Source organism: Ogataea haglerorum (genome assembly GCF_019207285.1).
Source record: "Ogataea haglerorum isolate 81-453-3 chromosome Unknown 81-453-3_NODE_2_length_903871_cov_94.662503, whole genome shotgun sequence".
Classification (NCBI taxonomy): domain Eukaryota; kingdom Fungi; phylum Ascomycota; class Pichiomycetes; order Pichiales; family Pichiaceae; genus Ogataea; species Ogataea haglerorum.
Genome location: NW_025065152.1, coordinates 662,158 through 680,204, shown reverse-complemented (window position 1 = coordinate 680,204; position 18,047 = coordinate 662,158). Strand labels below are relative to the sequence as shown.

Sequence of the window (18,047 nt, the reverse complement as noted above, 5' to 3'; positions counted from 1 at the left end):
TTCTGGTCGTGCACCGCTCAGCCTGGTAGCACGCTATTAAGCAGCGCATCGATCGACATCATCGGGCGCTCCCGCTGGTCTTTGGCTTGTTCTGCAGCCGCCGCCGGCTCTGGGACGGGCTTAATATCGAGCAGCCGCGCGACGAGGTCGCAAGCTGCGTCGATGTCGGCCGTCTGCTCCCGCGGCTCCGCCGGCGGGCGGAACTCGCACTTCCTGCCAAACAGCTCCTCCACAAACCGGCTGTACTCTTCAGGCATCTTTTCAACCGTCTCAAAAAGCGTCTCGTACCTGTCGCCAATTTTCTGTGCCGCTTTTAGCTGCCGCAAGTACACCTCTCGCATCAGGTGGGAGACGTAATGCAGTTTTGGCGAGTTCTGTCCCAGCAGCCGTCGCGTGGCCTCGCTCACACGGAACATCGACGGGTCGTCGCCCCGCATCTCCTCTGTTGGGATAGGAAACGACTCTGGGTCGTTCAACTCCACAAACCGGTAATCTTCTGGTTTTTTCGAGCCGTCCGGTCCGTCCAAGTCCATCAGATCCACGAGCCGGCCCATCTCGTGCAACATCTGCTCATCCGGAAAATCCTCACTGCTCAAATCATTCCCGCCTTTGCTGTCAGCTACACCACTCAGCTTCGCGTACGTCGACAGCCGCTCGTCCTCGGCAAACGGAAGCGCGACCAGAGAAAAGCCGTAGTGGTCGGGCTCGCCGTCCATCTCCTCCAGCTTGCGCTTGTCGCCCGTCTGCAGCTCGTGCTTGTACTTTGTGGCGTCCGTCAACACGACACACGGGCTCATTGCCGCCAATCGCACGGCACCCGCGTTCCGCTTAACATAGCGCACTACCGCCACCAGATCGTGCTCAAGCAGCGCCTGCGCAAGCATGTTGAACCCGAACTGGTCGCGCACCGAGCTGTTCTGATTATTCAGCAGAATCTCGGCTTCTCCGTGGAAATACCACGGCGGAATGCTCTTACGACGCACAAACTGTAGCACGTCTAGTCCGGCGAACGTGTTGACATTCAGCAGCTGTCTGAGCGACGACGTGACCGGCACCGTCGACGAGCCGTAGCGATACGCCTCCTGGACCTCTGTCGCGTCCACAAACCGCGGCTCCGCCGACTGGCTATCTGGCTCAGGAGGAACGTACTTGTCCGTGGTATGTTTGAGCTCGACCAGATGACGAGCGTCCGAGCTGGGGTCGTGCTGGATGCCCATTTCGTGTGTGAACTGCATTTTCTGGCTCTTCGTCAGCGGATACGCGTCAGCCTGGAATTTGACGGTCACAGCGTCGGTGGCCGGGTCGTAGTCGCCAGCGTACATTCTCAGCTGTTTCTTGTCCAGTCGCAGTGCTGTCGCGCAGTTCTTCAGGTCCACACTGTACACGTCGCACCCCAGCCTCACTTCGCCTGTGAACAATCGCGCAGCACGGTATATTCGCACAGGCTCCTTCTCCCAGCGCAGCAGGTCGCGGAACTGCTCCAGGCCACAGAAATACGACAACGAGGCGCGGCCGTCGCTCTTCTGCAGCCGTGTCATCAATTCGTCGATCTCGTCAAGATTGGCAGACACCACGTCGCTCTCGGTGTCTCTGTGGGCCATGCAGTTTACTATCGTGATCAGGACGTTGTAGCCAATCGCAGCGGTGCTCACGAGCTCGGTGAGCTGATCCCAATTGGTCGGATTTTGCATGTCCGACATGACGTAGATGGTGTATTTCTCCTTTTTCGTCTTTTTCGGGTTCATCTCCATAATCTTCTGCAGAACAATGGCTAGCGATCGCGGCAGGTCCACCTCCAGCTCGTCCACGGGGTCGGAATTGATCCTTACAATGTCCTTCAATCGCGCCATGCGGTCCCAGTCGTAGTGCTCAGGACCCTCGAGAACGCAGTTGTTCCAGTTTCCGGGACTGATCGTGTGCATAGGGTTGTCTGTGTGTTTGTCATGGAGCTTCGCGACGCCAAAGAGGTCGGTTTTCTTGCCGCGCATGGCGCTGCGCAGAACCAGCCCCAGTGCCAAGTCTACGCAGGCATCCAATTTGGACGCCATGCTGGGCGACTGGTCGAAAACGAAGAAAGTGATTTCTTTCTCCATAAAATAACTAAGATCAATAAAATAAAATAAAATAAAATAAAATACTGCAAAATAAGATAATAAAATAAAATAAACATGATGATCCGATACGGCGCCCTAGCGCGCGCACGGCCGCTCAGACTTGCCATCCAGACGCGCAGCATCATGAACAGGAAACAGAAGGAGGAGCAGCGATTCAGGGAACATATGGAGGCGCAGCGAAGAAAACGCAAGTGGTCAACCTACATCACGTCCTCTGTCGCCCTCCTTTTAGCAACCTCCGGCATACTGTACCTTTGGCAGCCGTGGAACCCCTTCAGCACAGAGGTGAGCCGCCACTTGCGCAAGGGCCTGTGGCTGGAGACCAGCAAGAACATTGATTATCTAAAGGCGTTGGAGCACTATCAGAACGCCCTCAGGCAGTGCAAAAAGGAGCAGATGGATAATCTGGATCCACGGTACACGGGCATAGTTCTGAAAATAGCAGAGATGTACGAGAAGCTGCAGATGGTGGACAGACAGCGCGAGGTGTACCAGCGTCTCAGCGACTTTCTTTTCGCCAAGCTTGTCAACGACGAGGTGCCTCCAGAGTGGAAGGACAAGGTTATTCAGCGAGACCTGGTGGTGGCCACGCGGCTGGCGACGCTTGCCCCCGCGGGCCAGACGAAGCGTGTGATGCAGGAGCTGTGGGAGCGGATGGACTATGCGGAACAGCAGACCGTTGCCAAATTCCCAGTGCTACATGTGCGCGGCGAGCTGGATATTATGGAGGTGTTGCAGCTGGACTCGTGGTCCGCGAAGAAAAAATTTATAGAGCAGCACCTGCCGCAGGCAAAGAAGTTCCTGAGCCAATGGAGCGTCGCGTGGCCGTGCTACACGGAAGACCTTGTGCGGGCGCGCGATTTGTACGCGACGCTAGCGATGTTTACTGCGCCAGGAGACGTGGCTGTGAAAGTGTTGCAGTCGAACATTTTTTTCATGAAGATCGCGGGGCAGGAGCCAATCAAGATGAGCACGGCGCTGCTGAACCTGGCATCTGCGTACTACTTCAAGAGCGAGCAGCACGAGGCCCGGAGCGCGCTGGCCGGGGACACAGACACGCTGGAGAAGCAGATGTTTGTAGAGCACGAGAAAACGGAGGCCCAGAAGGCGCGCGACATGAGCGCACGGCTGTACCGTGCGATCATCAGCCGGTACCAGGGCCAGGACGAGGACTCGGGTGTGTGTCAGGCGATGTCGCTTTACTCCTTGGGGGTGCTGAACAAGGGCCAGAAAGAGGCAGAGACGTATTTCAGCCGGGCGCGGGAGGTGGCTGCCGAGCACGGGCTGGTGCAGGTGATGGACAAAATCGACAACGAGACGCTGCTCCCAGCACCATTACAGCAGGTCTAAAACATATACTTTGCTATATTACTTACTGCGAGGTCATGACCTGCCAGACTCTAATCACATTGTCAGTGTAACCGGAGAACAAGTTCTGGCCGTCGTGGGACCAAGCAAGGGAAATACACTCTGGAGTCTTGCCCTCGGCAACCTCCGGCTTGAGCTCCTCCTTCAAAGTTCTCTCCTGCAGGTTGTAGATCTTGATGGAGCTGGCAGTGGCAACACAGAGCCAGTATCTGTTTGGCGAGAATGCCAGGGCGTTGATCTCGTCGCCGGCTTGCAGAGTGTACAGAGTCTTCTTCTTGGAGCTCATCTCCCACAGGATGATGGCGCCGTCCTTACCACCAGAAGCACACAGAGATCCGTCTGGGGAGATGGTGATGCAGGAAACGTAGCCGTTGTGGCCAACAAAGTCGGCAGCCAGGGTGTAGTCTCTCAAGTCCCAAGCCTAGAATAGTTAGTAAACCAATGAACAACCCGGTGATCAGAGATCTTGGTGATATTTTTGTGTCTCATTCGGTTGCCCGTCTGAAGTAGCAAATATGTGATACATCATGTCACCGGAGAAATATTCAACTTACCTTAACGAGCTTGTCAGAGCCGGCAGAAATAACGGTAGCAGCCTTGGACTCGTCGGTTGGAGAAGATGGAGAGAATCTCACAGCGTTCACCCAGTCGGTGTGGGACTCCAAGGTGGCCATACATTGACCGAGGGAGTTCCAAACCTTGACGGTCTTATCTCTGGAGGCAGACACAATCTGTCTGGAGTTGGCGGCAATGGAAACAGACAAAACGTCTCCCTTGTGTCCAACAAATCTAACAACAGATTCGCCGGTATCGAGCTTCCAGAGTCTCAGGGTCTTGTCCCAGGAGGCAGAGATGGCGTACAGTCCGTCTGGCGAGATGGCACAGTCTTGCACAATGTGCGAGTGGCCCTTCAGAGCCTTCTTGGCAACACCGTAGTTGTTCTCGTCTCTGGTCAATTGCCAGGTGATCAAGGTCTTGTCTCTGGAGGCGGAAAGGAGCAAATCTGGGTTAGCTGGAGAGGTGGCAAGGGAGGTCACCCATCCGTTGTGGCCGTGCAGGGTTCCTCTGAGCACTAGAACTTCGACAACTTCGTCAGCCATATTGTGGTTATATGAAGAATTGAATTAAAATTTTCAATTTTTCAAGGTCTGCCCCAGGCCAAAGAAAGCGGTGCGAGGGTGCATCTGTGACTGCTAACCTCGATAAAGAAACTACAGATTGCAAAAGTGTCTGCTCTTGGTACTTACCGGTGCACGGGTGATGTCGAGAAGGGACGTTTCGTACATACAATCCAGACTCGACGCGCTCCAGGAGGTCGACGTCCGGCTCGTGTCGATGCTGGACAACCTGTCGACGACGCTCGGCCTGCTCAAGAGCCACAAGGAGGCCGGCGTCGCGAACGAGGCCGAGTTCAAAAACGCCGCCTCTGGCTTCTACGCTGAGCTCAGCCGCGCTGCCGTGAGTCTGAGCAAGGAGGTGAAAATCATCAACAACAAGGTCACGTCGCAAACGGGCGAGCTCGACCTTTTGCCCGTCCAGATAAATAAAAAATCTGTCTGGGTGAACGATGCCAAGCTTAGGGAGGAAATCCAGCATCTGGACCAGCTCGCGGACTTCAAAAACATCGAGGTTCCGCCAGACGAGCCGGAAAGACCCGAGGGTTCGCCCCAAGACGACAAAAAGATCCCAGAAACCATCGACTTAGACGCTATCGACATGAGCGACGCAAATACATAACACTACCGCTTTCCTATAAAGTAGCCAACGAGCCCGGCCAGCACAACAACCAGCACCGTGACCAGGTCGCTCTGGCGCACCCTTCTGATGCTGGGAAGCCTGTAGACAAACATCAGCCAATTGCTCTTGGCAGCGGAGTACGGAGCATATCTGTCTTTCAGGGCCACCTCGTACCAGTACGGCTGTTTCAAAACCACCTTCCTGTGTGTGAACGACTCGATCGAGTACCTGCCGTGGTAATTGCCCATTCCAGACGTCCCGACACCGCCAAACGGACACGTATGGATGCCGGCATGCACCACGGTATCGTTGACCGAAAGAGCTCCCGACCGGATACTGTCCACCAGCTGGACCTCTTCCTGCTTGTCGGAGAAAATGTACGTAGCCAGCGGCGTGTCGTGGTGCTGCTGAACAGTCTGCACGGCTTCTGCCAGCGACGAGTACCTGAGCACGGGCAAAATAGGGCCAAATATTTCCGACTGCATCAGCGGGTCGTCCCAGTCGACGTCCGTGACCACTGTTGGGGCCACGAAATTTGTTTCCCGGTCCCGCGCGCCCCCAAATAGCAGCTTGCCCCGTGTTTTCTCCAGCAGGCCCGCCAGACGGTTGAAAGAGTTGCTGTCGACCAGATGCGTGTAGTCTGAGGCTTCCGAGACTTGGTACGTTTTTTGTAGCACAGCCACCATTTCTGCCACCACCTGGTCGTACACGGAGTCCTGGACGAGCAAGTAGTCTGGCGCCACGCAGACCTGGCCCGCGTTGCAGAACTTGCCCCAGAAAAGTCTTGCGAGCGCCGTCCGGATGTTTGGACAGCCGGCGGTGATGAATGCTGGCGACTTTCCGCCCAGCTCCAGCAGCGTCGGAGTCAGCGACTCCGCCGCCTTGGCGTGCACAATTTTCCCCACCGCGGTCGAGCCTGTGAACACGATCTTGTCGTACTTCTGCTCAAGCACCGCCTGGGCCTCCTTGAGCCCGCCGGTAACCACCACCAGTATTTCCGGATCCAGAGCCTCGGCAAGAACGCGGGAGAGCACTTTGCAGAACTCGGGACACTTGTCTCCCGGCAACTTGAGCACAACGTTGTTTCCGGCTGCAATTGCGCCTGCAACAGGGCTCAGGGAAAGCGAGAGCGGAAAATTGAAGGGCGAAATCACCAGAACTGTGCCCAGGGGCTCCTTCTCGATCTTGCACGAGGCGACGCTGAACGCAATGGGCATTGCGTCGGGAGTTTCCGGAGCAAGCAGCGACGAGAGGTTACCGGCCAGATAGGAGATCTCGCTCAGCAGCGGGCCAAACTCGGTAACCAGGGTCTCCTGGGACGAGCGGTGGAAATCGTGGAGTAATGCCGAAACGATGCTGTCCTGATGTTTCTGGAGGGCGTCTTTCAGGGAGAGCAGCTGGGCCTTTATGAATGCGTGCGACTTGCGCGGACGAGCAACGAAATCAAGCCGGAGTTTGTTCACGGCGTCGGGAATTTCTCCTAAAGCAACCAAAGACATATTTCAAGCTCAAAAATTAATTCGCTTCCAAAAATAATTACTGCCTTATCGAAATATATGGTCCATATCATCTCCTGAAAAATTCGCGTATCAGTCGCTCTTTCTCGTCCCCGGCCCAGTCGTGGCCCTCACGCCTCGCACGCTCGGCCAGCATGCTCTTGAAAAGCACCAGCAGATAGACGGCGATTAGCGAGAGCACAAGAAACAGAACAGAGAGCAGCGATATGATCCAGTACTCGTTGTGCTGCACAAACCGGGTCCAGCCCTTGCTCTCGTCGCAGCCCGGCTCCATATCGCTCACAAGGAAGATCTCGTCGTCCAGGTATTTCACAACGGCCAGAAACTTGCGTCCCACGAACGCCGTCTCGACGCCGAAATGCACGAGCTGGAAATACAGCAGCCGCACGTTCACCAGCTGGCCGCCCCTGTAGTCGTACACCTTGTTGTTGATCTGGACCGGCTCCATCTGGACGTAGTCAACAGACCGGCTGTTGCTGCGGAACCACCCGCAATCGCTCTGCGGCAGGTTATCGGCCGAACTCAAATTGTAGATAAGCTCCTGGTGCACAATGTTGCTTAACGTGCGGTCTCCGTCGTATTTCTTCACCATGATTTCCAGGCGTCCGAAAACGTCAGGCCGTTGCTTGGGGGACTCGTCGTCGTCCTCCAGCGTGTAGGTGTTGAGGAACACGTTGACATGGTCATTTTCGTACGAGTCGAAACCGATGAGCAGCTCCTCCGCCAAAGCCTGATCCGGGCCGCCGCTCGCTTCCGGCAATAGCGCAGAAACCAGGGTGCTCAGTAGCAGGGTCAGCCAAACACGCCACAACATACGGCCAGCAATAGCGTTCTTGCTCTACACTTATTCGAAACGACAAGAAGCTGCGAACGCCTTGCCGATTAGGCCGTCTCTTATATAGGACCTTGTTAACTTTTTTTCCCTACATGCAAATTTCCCAATTTGGGTCGGCTCCTGTGGGATCGACCCAAATTGCTGCGAGCCTAATTTTGTCTGTGCGGTAAACGATCGACGCAGTGTGCAGCTCAGCTCAGGTCGAAATCATCGATCTTGTTCTTGTACTTGAGCACGTTGTGCTTGATCTTGGAGCTGTCCGTCCACTGCAAGTAGTCCTCCATGTTTCTCGTGACCAGAAACGCCGGGTCGGTGATCACGTCGGGCCCAACTCGCACATGGCCCTGCTCCACAAACTTGACTGCGTCCGAGATCGTCTGGGCCATCTTGAACCGGCACATCACTACTCCGATCCGCCTTCTGCAGAACGAGCTGACGGTCACCTTGTTTTCCAGGTCCGATATCTTGCTCTTCGTCGCCAGAACGCCCATTGCGTACAGCTTGTCGAGAAGCAGCTGTTCGTGCTTGATTCTGAACGGGTCGTTGGGCTGCAGAAGGGCGAGCTTGTGTGCGATTTTTCTGATGTTTCCGCATATCTTGTTGTACTTGTGGTAGTCCTCTCTGTTCTGGATGTGGTATGTTCGCATCACCTGCGTGTCTCTGTGTCCCTGATCCTGCTTCCATTCGAGGAAGTCGACCTTCTTGAGCAGCCGTTGCTCGTGGTGCTTTAGCTTCCTCACCATGCTATAAAATATTTTTTCAAATTTTTTTCATCCATACACCAAAAATTGGTTTGCAAAATACTCAGTTTTCATCAACATGTCTTTTGTTCGGCGGTTCTCCAGCCTGAGGCCTGTGCTCTCTCACATCGGCTCGGCGCCCATCGTGATACCGCCGCAGGTGGAGTTCGAGTTCATGGACCTGCTTGTCCCGAAGTTCGTGCCGAAGGGGGCCAAGTCCTTGAGATTCGACAGAATGGTCACGGTGAAGGGACCCAAGGGGAAAATTGACCTTGCGCTGCCAGAGTTTGTCCAGGTGCAGAGCTCTGGCGGCAGGGCGGCCGTTACGGTGAAAAAGCCAGAAGACAAACTCCAGAGACAGCTCTGGGGAACCATGCGCGCTCTGCTCAACAACGGCGTCGTTGGTGTCACCGAGGGACACACCTCTACACTCAAGCTCCAGGGCACTGGTTATCGTGCCATGCTCGAGGACGTGGACGGCGTCAAGTGGGTCAAGATGAAGATCGGGAAGTGCGACCTGCAGGGACTTCCGATTCCTGACGGCATCACGGTCACGGCTCCCACGCAGACCCTGCTGATTCTGGAAGGCTGTGACAAGCAGCAGCTGAATCTTTTCGCTGCCAGTCTACGAAACATGCACCCTCCAGAGAGATACAAGGGCAAGGGAGTGTATCTGAACGGCGAGACCATCAAGCTGAAGGACAAGAAGGTCAAATAGTGACTTTTCTACGTAGCCGATTGTACATAGACGATAAAGCAAAGAATATGCGTGGTGCGTGCCACTTATTTGGTGGTTGCAAGGGCTCTAGAAATTCCAGTTGTATCGCGAAATATTTTAATTTATTAAGATGAATGTCGAATCAGGCACCCCGCAATATTGGAGCCAGTACCCGCTTCCCGACAACGTGGAGGCGCACGAGTCTTTTCCAACGCTCGTCTCGCGGAGCAGCACGGTCCAGAAAGAGTACAAGAGCCCTCAGGTGCTCGACAGACAGATCCTGCAGCAGCAACAGTTCCAGAATAACGGTGCCCACCGCGGCTACGTGTCTCCCTTAACCGAGGAGCACAATACGTCGTTTGCAGACAACTGCGAAAAGGTCGAGGAGTCGATCAGGAAAGACGTGGGCGACGGACTCTGGCAGGAAGTGTTCTCGGGCGCCACCAAGAAGTCCAGGCCGCTGGGCTCGTCCGCTAGCAGCGACTCCTCGAATACGCACAAGTTGCTGTCCGAAGAAACGCTTCAGGCCGAGAAACGCAAGGCCCAGAACCGCGCAGCCCAGAGAGCGTTCCGAGAGCGAAAGGAAATCAAGCTCAAGGAGCTGTCCGCCAAGCTGAGCCAGTCGGAAGGCGAAAGACGGCGACTTCTTCAGGAGATCGAGGAACTGAAACAGAAAAACACGCTGCTGGGCATCGAGAACGAGATGCTGCAGAAAATGGAGACTCCTGCGCTATCGAAAAGCCACTCGGCGACGCGGGGACAGTACGATTTTCCCCAGACGAGAGAAGATTTCATCAAGTCGGTGGTGGACGTGCGGACGTCGGCCCCTGAGGCGCCTGCCGCAGGAGTCCCGCACTCGATGGTGGACGGTGTTCCGTACACCATCCAGGCGTACAACCACAACAACGAAAAGGTGCTCACCGTGGCTGCCGTCTGGGACTATCTGAACGAAATAGCGGCCGAAAAGGATATAAACCTGGACATCCCGGGAATCATCAGCCAGCTAAGGGGCGCCGAAGTGTGTCACGGATACGGCCCGGCATACCCTGTGTCGGTGGTGAATGCGGTGGTGGAGAAAAATACGGAGTTTCTGATCTGATATGTACATTGGTTTGATAGCTCTTTATTTATCCTGCAAAATATGCGACCCATACTTTTTCAGAGCGTCTCTGATCTGCACGTACGACCCGTTCGAGCCAGAAACACACCCCTTGACCAGTATGTATCCCTTTTCAGCGTTCACGTCCAGAACCTCGAGGTTGAATATCGTGTTCCACTCGTCTCCCAGATGTCCAGCCATCTTCTTGCCAGGCAGCACTCTGGCAGGCGTGGTGTTCATACCGGTGGAACCAGCGCTTCTGTGGGCCAGAGATGTACCGTGCGAGGCCGGGAGACCAGAAAAGTTCCATCTTTTCATCACACCGGAGAACCCTTTACCTTTGGTTTTCGAGATAACGTCCACAAACTGCCCTGGCTTGAAATGATCCGCTTTCAGCTGCGAGCCAACAGGAACGAGCCCCTTCTCGTCCTTGACCTCAAATTCAAACAGGACCTCCTTGGGCGACACCTTGGCGTTTCTGTAGTGTCCCAACATGGCCTTTGTCTGGTTTTTGAGCTTGTGTCCGTACCCAACCTGCACAGCATAGTAGCCGTTTTTCTCGAGAGTCTTATGGTAAACGACCTCCACCTGGTCGATTTCCAGAACAGTGGCCGGAACACGGTCGCCGTTTCTGCTATAGAACTGCGTCATGCCGCGCTTGACGCCAATCAGACCCGGTCTGTCGAGGAGTCTCTTGCGCTGCCTTTTGGCCTCAGGGCTCTTGAAGGGAAGCGGGGCCACGCTATTGAGGGCCGGAACAGCCATCGGCGAGATCAGCTGTCTTTTCGACACGCCCGGCAGCACAGCCGTCGAGTTCAGCCGCCTGAGAATTAGACTGTACATGTGCGTTGATGGAAAACTTTTTGGTGGTTTTGGCCAAAAATGTTTTTTCCAGCTTACATAATACGCTATCCGTCTTATTAGAGTGTTCGATTACTACTTAGTAAGGAGTGTATGGGTACGCACATCTCTTGGCAAGCCTCTTCGCCGGAGCAACGTCTTCAGACTCCCCCGGAATAACGTCCCTCTTATTGACATCGTTCTTTCTGAGCTGTTCCACCTCGCTCGGGTCCTCTCCTTCGTATCCCTCCATGCCTGGCTTGATCTCGCCCTTTCCGTTGTTTTTCCAGGATCCTCCGAAGTGGTGGTGGACGTAGCAGTATTTGCCGCAGTTGTTCTCCTTGTCCTCTCTGAAGGAGGCCCTCGGGTAAATGACCACGTCGTCGATCATCACAGGAGCTCTTAAACCAGCAAAGAATCTCCACGAAATCACGTCCCCCTCACCGGTCTCAGGACCGTAGAGCTCTCCCGCAATGTCTCTCTGGTGGTCGATGTCGACGATCGTTGGGCTTGGGATTGAGTTAAGGTGCGCGTAGATAGTGTCTGTAAACACAACAGGACCGGTCCACACCATGATGTCCACGGAAGCACATCTATCGACGCCTTTGAAATCCTTGTAGTAAGCCTGCAGTTTATCGTTCTTCTTGGCCTGGAAAGTGGTTTCGACGATCTTTGCGATCAGCTTTCTGAGAATAGGATGCTTCGCCTTGGCCTTGAATGTCCATTGCTCGAACTGGATTCTTCTGGTCATGTAGTGCTCCCAGTTCTCCACGTTGATGTCTTCCTCGACGGCAACCACAAATCCCACGTTTCTGTCGGAATCGAACCACGTATCGACTGGCTTTTGCAAGTCTGTGTCGATGTCTGCGTAGACACCGCCGTTCAGGAAAATCAGCAGGTATCTAGCGAAGTCAGACCGGATGATCTTGTTCGGCAACATCTCGAACGCCTCGAGCACCTCGGGAACGGTGTCTTTGAACCGGATTCTCAAGATCTCCAAGATCTCGTCATCGGTCAGCAGGTTGTATTTGTAGGTGGGATTCTCGTTTTTCCACTTGTTCACGAGCTCCTTGTGGGGGAAGTCGGGGTCAGTTGAAGGCACCTTCCACATCTGCCAGATGCTCTTCTCGATTCTTCTGGCGCTGTTGTCATACGGGAAGAACCTGGCCAGCCGCTCTGCTGTAACTGCCGCATCGTACGGGTTGGCCCCGCGGAATTTTGGATTCAACTTGTAGAAGTTATTGAGGTATTCCGACACGATTCTCTCTTCTGTATTGATAGACCAGCTGGTTGAGAGTTTGAACAGAATCAGACCCAGAAGCAACCCCACGAGAATGGACAGCTTTTTGAACTTTGGCGACGTCGATGACGTCGAGTTGATGCCTCTGTAAGGCGATGCTTTGCTCATATCACTAAGAGAATGTGGTGGCGAGTTTCAGTTGAATACTATGCAAACTCGGATCTTGAAAAAAGGAGAAAGACGCTGCCAATCTTTCCTGCAATTTTGAACGTTCTCGTAACAGTCGAAAGCAAAATTCGATAGAAAAAGCCGATCGTAGCTGAGTTTATAAAAAAGCTTTCTGTTTGGTTTTCTATTTTTTTTTTTCGTTGTGTAGATCTTTTTCGTGTGCTAAGGCGAACGTGAAGCGCTAATTAATAATGTTGGAAAATCGCAAAATCAGCGCATTTCGTCCACAGGGCCAGTGACGCATACTTTGCCGGTTGCGCTACACTATTTTCAGTCCATCAGACGCACTTGCCACCTAGACCAAAGTTACCCCTTAACGCATGTGTCACGTCGATCGACCTATCGCAAGGTCGAAATCACTGTTTTTTTTTTTCATCTGCGAGTTGTCTAGCTTCTTTTTTCCCTTATGTTCAAGAAATTTTCCAAAGAAGACGTCCACACCAGGTCGAACGTCAAGTCGTCGGTGCAGCGTGGCCTCAAGACGAAGTTTGTAGAACAATATCCCGGTTTTGAGCCCATCATCGACGAGATCGTGCCCAAGAAGTCCACCGTGCAGCACTACAAATGCGAGGACAAAATCCAGCTCTACTTAGTCGACGGAGAGGTGCTTTTCTACCAGAAATTTGATGAATTGCTGCCCTCGCTCAAGCTCGTGCACAAATATCCCACTCTTTTCCCTAAAGTCCAGGTCGACAGGGGGGCGATCAAATTTGTGCTTTCGGGAGCCAATATTATGTGTCCCGGACTGACCTCCGAAGGAGGCTGGCTGCCGGAGGAGAATATTCCAAAGGACACCACGGTGGTGGTCTACGCTGAGGGAAAGGAGCACGCGTTGGCCGTTGGCAAGCTGCTAATGAGCACGGACGAGATCAAGAGCGTCAACAAAGACATTGCTATCGAGCTGTATCACTACCTCGGAGACGGGCTGTGGAATTTCCGTGAATAGCTGTAATGAGATATGAATGGCATTTATTCGTAGCTGACTTTCTCGAATTATTTGTAGCTGATTTTAAAATTATTTATTTTTGTTATTAATTTATTGCATGGTTTCTGACAACTACGGGATAGTTGTGGACTCCGGGTCTTCAGGCTCGCGGATCCAAATATACAAATGGAAAGACCCTGAAGATCTTCAAAAGGAGTCGAAGGACGCTGCCATTCTGTCGTCTGTGCCCCAGATTGTGCAGGAAGACAAGTGGACCTACAAAATCGACAAGGGGCTTTCAACGTTTGCAGACCACCCTGAGGACGTGTGGGAGGACCATTTCGAGCCGCTGATCAAATATGCTGAGCAGATCGTTCCAGAGGACAAGCTGGCTTCTACTCCCATCTTTGTTCAGGCCACGGCAGGAATGCGACTTGTTCCTGAGAAACAACGTGAAAGAGTACTGAGCAATGTGTGCAAGGCGCTGAAGGAGGAGACGCATTTCCAAATAGACAGTTGCGTCGATCATGTGCAGGTGATTGACGGCGAGACAGAGGGTTTGTATGGCTGGATCGGGCTCAACTATCTGAAGGGAAAGCTGAATCAGTACGATCCAAACATCCCAATGTCTGACCACGACTCCTACGGATTTATGGATATGGGCGGGGCGTCCACGCAAATAGCGTTTGTTCCCTCAAATCCACAGGAATTGGAGCAGCACAAAAACGATCTGTACGAGGTGAATTTGAGAAACGTGAATGGAGAAATGCAGCGGTGGCGGGTCTTTGTGTCTACGTGGCTGGGATTTGGAGCCAACGAGGCCCGCAAGAGGCATCTGAAGAATCTGATCACAGCTCTTCCGGAAGGCGTGAACTACGACAAGGATGGGGACCGCACGTACGATATTTTTGACCCGTGCTCTCCCAAAAACATGCGCATCAAACAGGAGCTGAACGGCATCACCTACGACATCACCGGTCTGGGAGACTACAAAACGTGCATGAAGCACGTGTACCCACTTTTGCTGAAACACCTGCCCTGTAAGGAAGACCCGTGCCTTTTCAACGGGGTGCACGCTCCCACGATCGATTTCGAGAAAGACAAGTTCATCGGAGTGAGCGAGTACTGGTACACTGCCAACGATGTGTTTCACATGGGAGGAGCCTACAATTTCAAGAAGTTCGAGGAGAGACTGAAGGAGTTCTGCGAGCAGGATTGGGAGCAGATAGAGCTAAATTATAAGAACAAGCAGTATGGAAGCAACATTCCGGAGGCGATCCTCAGGGATTCGTGCTTCAAGGCAAGTTGGGTGGTCAATGTGCTCCACGAGGGCTTTGGGCTGCCGAGATTGGGGTTTGAGACGGGCGATCTGTCCGAAGAGGAAGTGGAAAAGCTCAACAAGCAAGATACCGAGCATATTCCGTTTCAGAGTGCAAACCAGATTGACGGAGCAGATCTGTCGTGGACGCTGGGAAAGATTGTTCTGTACGCTTCGTCGCAGGTTCCGTCCAACGATGGTGTTCCTGTTGGAGTGATACCGGGAGAAAGTGCGCAGACGGCGATCGGCAATGCGGTCAGACCCGTGCCCACCGTTGCCGCGACAGACTCGCTGAACGGATATCTAGCAATGACGTTTGGAGTTCTGTTATTGGCCTTTTTAGCGTACGGCTTCTTCACCAAGAAATTCACGCACTCCAAATTTCTCTCCGGGAAAGGACTGAACAGTGTCCAGGCGAGTTCAATTAGAAGATTCCAGCAACAATGCTCCAGCAAAATCAGCAGCAAGCTGAAGTCGTTCAGACACGCATCTATGGTTGCGGATGAGGAGGCGACTATGTACGAGGACGAGTTTTCGCCGAACCTGCTAAAACGCGCTTCTTCGGCCTCGACTCTGGAAAACGGCAATTTTCACACGCTAAGAACACGCTCTACGCTGAACCTGTCCGATATCCAATCGGAGACTCCGCAAGTTGCGCGGTCTACGTCCGCAAACTCATTACCTGGCAAGATCGGATCGAGCGCTCAGCTGGACAAACAGGGCCTGCATTTTGACTTCATGAGCAAAAAATACAACAAGTACGTCAACCGATCTACTTCACCCAACAGAGGTGTCCCCTTTCCGCAGGCTCTGGGCCTGTCGAGCGGGTCTCATGTGGAGCTCAAGACATTAATGAAAACTAAGGCCAGCGACTAGGTGCTTGCCGATCGACGCAATCGACGCGATAAATGAGATTAAAAAAAAAAATTCAGGGAAAAAATTTTAGATCTATATAAATTCTAGGACTCTGCGGATGCGTGTGAAGAAGCCGACCTCCAAGAGAGTCACCACCCGCATGCGGGAGGGTATTAAGAAGAAAGCCGCTGCTCAGAGGAGAAAGGAGAGAAAGCAGGCGAAGAAGGACCCCACCTGGAAATCGAGACATAAAAAAGACCTGGGAATTCCTGCAAGCTTCCCCTACAAAGATCAAATTATCACTCATATTGAGGCCACGAAGAGAATCGAGCAGGAAGAAAGAGAGCAACGGAAGCAGTTGAAGAAGAGCGAGACTGTGCATGACGAGGAGATGATGAGCGAGGACGACGAGGAGCAGGAAGATGGAGGCAACCATCTGGCCGCACTGCTGGAATCCGCCGAAAAAGCTGCCGAGGAGTTCTCTGGAGAAGCGGACGCGGAACCAATGGAGGAGGAAGAGCTTGAGGTGAACGAGTACGAGATCACGCTGAGTGAGGATGAAGAGTACGCAAGCCAGCAGGAGAAGTCCAGAAAACAGTTTGACAAAATTTTCAAGTCTGTGGTCGATGCGTCGGACGTCGTGTTGTATGTTCTGGATGCACGGGATCCAGAGGGAACGCGTTCGCGAAAAGTGGAGGAAACGGTGTTGCAGAATTCAGGAAAGAGGCTGATTTTCGTGGTGAACAAGGTCGATCTGGTTCCCGACGAGAACTTGAAGTCCTGGCTGGAGTACCTGAAGCAGTCTTTCCCGACTATTCCTCTCAAGGCAAGCAGCACAGCCACCAACGCCCAATCGTTCAACCGGAAGCTGACGCAAGCGGCCTCAGCCTCAACTCTTTTGCAGGCCCTGAAATCGTACGCGCAAAAATCCAACCTAAAAAGAGCCGTCGTGGTAGGCGTGATTGGGTACCCCAACGTTGGAAAATCGTCCGTGATAAATGCATTGACGTCCAGACACGGCGGATCGTCATCTGTGTGTCCCGTTGGAAACCAGGCGGGAGTGACAACCTCGCTCAGAGAGGTGAAGATCGATAATAAGCTCAAAATCCTCGATTCTCCAGGAATCGTGTTTCCAGACTCGAAGAAGAAGAGCAAGGCGCAGCAGGAGGCCGAGCTGATACTTCTGAACGCCGTTCCTCCACGACAGATTACCGATCCGGTGCCTGCAGTGACGCTGTTGCTCAAGCGGCTGGCCAAGAACTCGCAGATGGCTGAAAGTTTCAAGAGTCTGTACCAACTGCCTCCTCTGCCGTCGTACGACTTGAACGAGTTCACGAAACAGGTGCTGATCCATGTGGCGAGAAAACAGGGCCGTCTCGGTAAGTTTGGTGTGCCTAATCTACATGCTGCCGGACTGACCATTCTGAACGACTGGAGAGACGGCAAGATCATCGGCTGGACTGTTCCAAAGCCTCGCGAGGAAGCCAAGAACATCAGCAGCGTCAGCAGTCTGTCTGCTCCGGCCAAGGTGGAGCAGACTACTATTGTCAAGGAATGGGCCAAAGAGTTCGACCTGGACACGTTATTCGCAGAGGTTGGAGTCTAGGCGTGTAATCCCTCACGATGAATACATTAGAGTGACTATATATAAACTTAAGCCTGGGAAGCCAAGAAAGCCTTGATGGCGGATGGGTTAGCACCGATGATTCTCTTCACCTCCTTGCCGTCCTTGAGGAAGAGGATGGTTGGCATGGAGGTGACGTCGTACTGGGAGGCGATTTCTGGGAGCTCGTCAACGTCCACCTTGTAGAAGTCGAAGCTGCTGTACTCGGCAGAGAACTTCTCCAGCATTGGAGCAATCATCTTGCATGGACCGCACCAAGTAGCGAAGAAGTCGATAACCACGAGATTGGACACGGAAGTGGCTTGCTTGAATTCGTCAGCGGATTGGATAACCTTCATTTTGTGTGCTGTGTTTGGACCTGTGGCAGATGCGGTATTAGTCGATAAAATCTTATTCACCAGGAACACAAGTGTAATAAGTATCAGAAAACTTAACATTCAAATTTTGCCGTTGGCGGACACCAGCGAAATATATAGGGAGGCGCGAATTTTGGTTAGTCAGCAAATATTTGTAATACGTAGCGACTGGCCAGACAGCCAGAAAAAAGGATGCGAGTTTGTGCAGCTGGAGCGAAGCCAGGATTAGTAGAGCCATGTAGAAGCGGCTAGATGAACCGCCTGCCGGCCCATGCAAGCACGGATCGGCTTCTTCCGGGTAAGTCTTGTTCTCAGCGTGCAGTACCCAAAATGATTTTAATAAAATAAAAAAAAAGGCAATTAGTCCAGATAATTGATAGAATTGTATTTAGCAAACTGGTTTTGTCTAAAGCAATATAGTTAGTGCGCCCGTGCCTTTTATCATAGGTTATCAGACTTTGAGCCGTGCACGGTGTGAGTCTGCAAGAAGTTGTATACAGGCGGTCGAAAGGAAGCAAACAAGAACTGTTTGA

The 18,047-nt window shown here is 53.0% G+C and overlaps 15 protein-coding genes across 15 annotated transcripts; 7 read left to right on the top strand and 8 right to left on the bottom strand.

Moving 5' to 3' along the window:
• Window positions 1-17: 17 nt before the first annotated feature.
• Window positions 18-2,048, bottom strand: KL911_000980 (uncharacterized protein; the record flags this gene model as incomplete). Its single annotated transcript, XM_043201294.1, has 1 exon — window positions 18-2,048. The coding sequence occupies one exon, from the start codon at window positions 2,046-2,048 to the stop codon at window positions 18-20; it is 2,031 nt and encodes a 676-aa protein (XP_043056544.1).
• A 189-nt stretch (window positions 2,049-2,237) lies between these two features.
• KL911_000979 (uncharacterized protein) lies at window positions 2,238-3,464 on the top strand (the record flags this gene model as incomplete). The annotated part of the gene is made up of 1 exon (XM_043201292.1): window positions 2,238-3,464. The coding sequence occupies one exon, from the start codon at window positions 2,238-2,240 to the stop codon at window positions 3,462-3,464; it is 1,227 nt and encodes a 408-aa protein (XP_043056543.1).
• Window positions 3,465-3,486: 22 nt separating this feature from the next.
• Window positions 3,487-4,582, bottom strand: KL911_000978 (uncharacterized protein; the record flags this gene model as incomplete). The annotated part of the gene is made up of 2 exons (XM_043201291.1): window positions 3,487-3,903; window positions 4,037-4,582. The coding sequence occupies 2 exons, from the start codon at window positions 4,580-4,582 to the stop codon at window positions 3,487-3,489; spliced, it is 963 nt and encodes a 320-aa protein (XP_043056542.1).
• Window positions 4,583-4,742: 160 nt separating this feature from the next.
• On the top strand, window positions 4,743-5,219 carry KL911_000977 (uncharacterized protein; the record flags this gene model as incomplete). The annotated part of the gene is made up of 1 exon (XM_043201290.1): window positions 4,743-5,219. The coding sequence occupies one exon, from the start codon at window positions 4,743-4,745 to the stop codon at window positions 5,217-5,219; it is 477 nt and encodes a 158-aa protein (XP_043056541.1).
• A 2-nt stretch (window positions 5,220-5,221) lies between these two features.
• KL911_000976 (uncharacterized protein) lies at window positions 5,222-6,718 on the bottom strand (the record flags this gene model as incomplete). Its single annotated transcript, XM_043201289.1, has 1 exon — window positions 5,222-6,718. One exon carries the CDS (start codon window positions 6,716-6,718, stop codon window positions 5,222-5,224), a length of 1,497 nt encoding a protein of 498 aa, XP_043056540.1.
• A 67-nt stretch (window positions 6,719-6,785) lies between these two features.
• Window positions 6,786-7,550, bottom strand: KL911_000975 (uncharacterized protein; the record flags this gene model as incomplete). Its single annotated transcript, XM_043201288.1, has 1 exon — window positions 6,786-7,550. The coding sequence occupies one exon, from the start codon at window positions 7,548-7,550 to the stop codon at window positions 6,786-6,788; it is 765 nt and encodes a 254-aa protein (XP_043056539.1).
• Window positions 7,551-7,778: 228 nt separating this feature from the next.
• On the bottom strand, window positions 7,779-8,255 carry KL911_000974 (uncharacterized protein; the record flags this gene model as incomplete). Its single annotated transcript, XM_043201287.1, has 1 exon — window positions 7,779-8,255. The coding sequence occupies one exon, from the start codon at window positions 8,253-8,255 to the stop codon at window positions 7,779-7,781; it is 477 nt and encodes a 158-aa protein (XP_043056538.1).
• Window positions 8,256-8,390: 135 nt separating this feature from the next.
• Window positions 8,391-9,029, top strand: KL911_000973 (uncharacterized protein; the record flags this gene model as incomplete). Its single annotated transcript, XM_043201286.1, has 2 exons — window positions 8,391-8,426; window positions 8,529-9,029. 2 exons carry the CDS (start codon window positions 8,391-8,393, stop codon window positions 9,027-9,029), a joined length of 537 nt encoding a protein of 178 aa, XP_043056537.1.
• Window positions 9,030-9,159: 130 nt separating this feature from the next.
• KL911_000972 (uncharacterized protein) lies at window positions 9,160-10,128 on the top strand (the record flags this gene model as incomplete). The annotated part of the gene is made up of 1 exon (XM_043201285.1): window positions 9,160-10,128. One exon carries the CDS (start codon window positions 9,160-9,162, stop codon window positions 10,126-10,128), a length of 969 nt encoding a protein of 322 aa, XP_043056536.1.
• A 24-nt stretch (window positions 10,129-10,152) lies between these two features.
• Window positions 10,153-10,971, bottom strand: KL911_000971 (uncharacterized protein; the record flags this gene model as incomplete). Its single annotated transcript, XM_043201284.1, has 1 exon — window positions 10,153-10,971. The coding sequence occupies one exon, from the start codon at window positions 10,969-10,971 to the stop codon at window positions 10,153-10,155; it is 819 nt and encodes a 272-aa protein (XP_043056535.1).
• A 97-nt stretch (window positions 10,972-11,068) lies between these two features.
• Window positions 11,069-12,376, bottom strand: KL911_000970 (uncharacterized protein; the record flags this gene model as incomplete). Its single annotated transcript, XM_043201283.1, has 1 exon — window positions 11,069-12,376. The coding sequence occupies one exon, from the start codon at window positions 12,374-12,376 to the stop codon at window positions 11,069-11,071; it is 1,308 nt and encodes a 435-aa protein (XP_043056534.1).
• Window positions 12,377-12,842: 466 nt separating this feature from the next.
• On the top strand, window positions 12,843-13,382 carry KL911_000969 (uncharacterized protein; the record flags this gene model as incomplete). Its single annotated transcript, XM_043201281.1, has 1 exon — window positions 12,843-13,382. The coding sequence occupies one exon, from the start codon at window positions 12,843-12,845 to the stop codon at window positions 13,380-13,382; it is 540 nt and encodes a 179-aa protein (XP_043056533.1).
• A 97-nt stretch (window positions 13,383-13,479) lies between these two features.
• Window positions 13,480-15,555, top strand: KL911_000968 (uncharacterized protein; the record flags this gene model as incomplete). The annotated part of the gene is made up of 1 exon (XM_043201280.1): window positions 13,480-15,555. The coding sequence occupies one exon, from the start codon at window positions 13,480-13,482 to the stop codon at window positions 15,553-15,555; it is 2,076 nt and encodes a 691-aa protein (XP_043056532.1).
• Window positions 15,556-15,694: 139 nt separating this feature from the next.
• Window positions 15,695-17,140, top strand: KL911_000967 (uncharacterized protein; the record flags this gene model as incomplete). Its single annotated transcript, XM_043201279.1, has 1 exon — window positions 15,695-17,140. The coding sequence occupies one exon, from the start codon at window positions 15,695-15,697 to the stop codon at window positions 17,138-17,140; it is 1,446 nt and encodes a 481-aa protein (XP_043056531.1).
• Window positions 17,141-17,187: 47 nt separating this feature from the next.
• Window positions 17,188-17,595, bottom strand: KL911_000966 (uncharacterized protein; the record flags this gene model as incomplete). Its single annotated transcript, XM_043201278.1, has 1 exon — window positions 17,188-17,595. One exon carries the CDS (start codon window positions 17,593-17,595, stop codon window positions 17,188-17,190), a length of 408 nt encoding a protein of 135 aa, XP_043056530.1.
• Window positions 17,596-18,047: the final 452 nt, after the last annotated feature.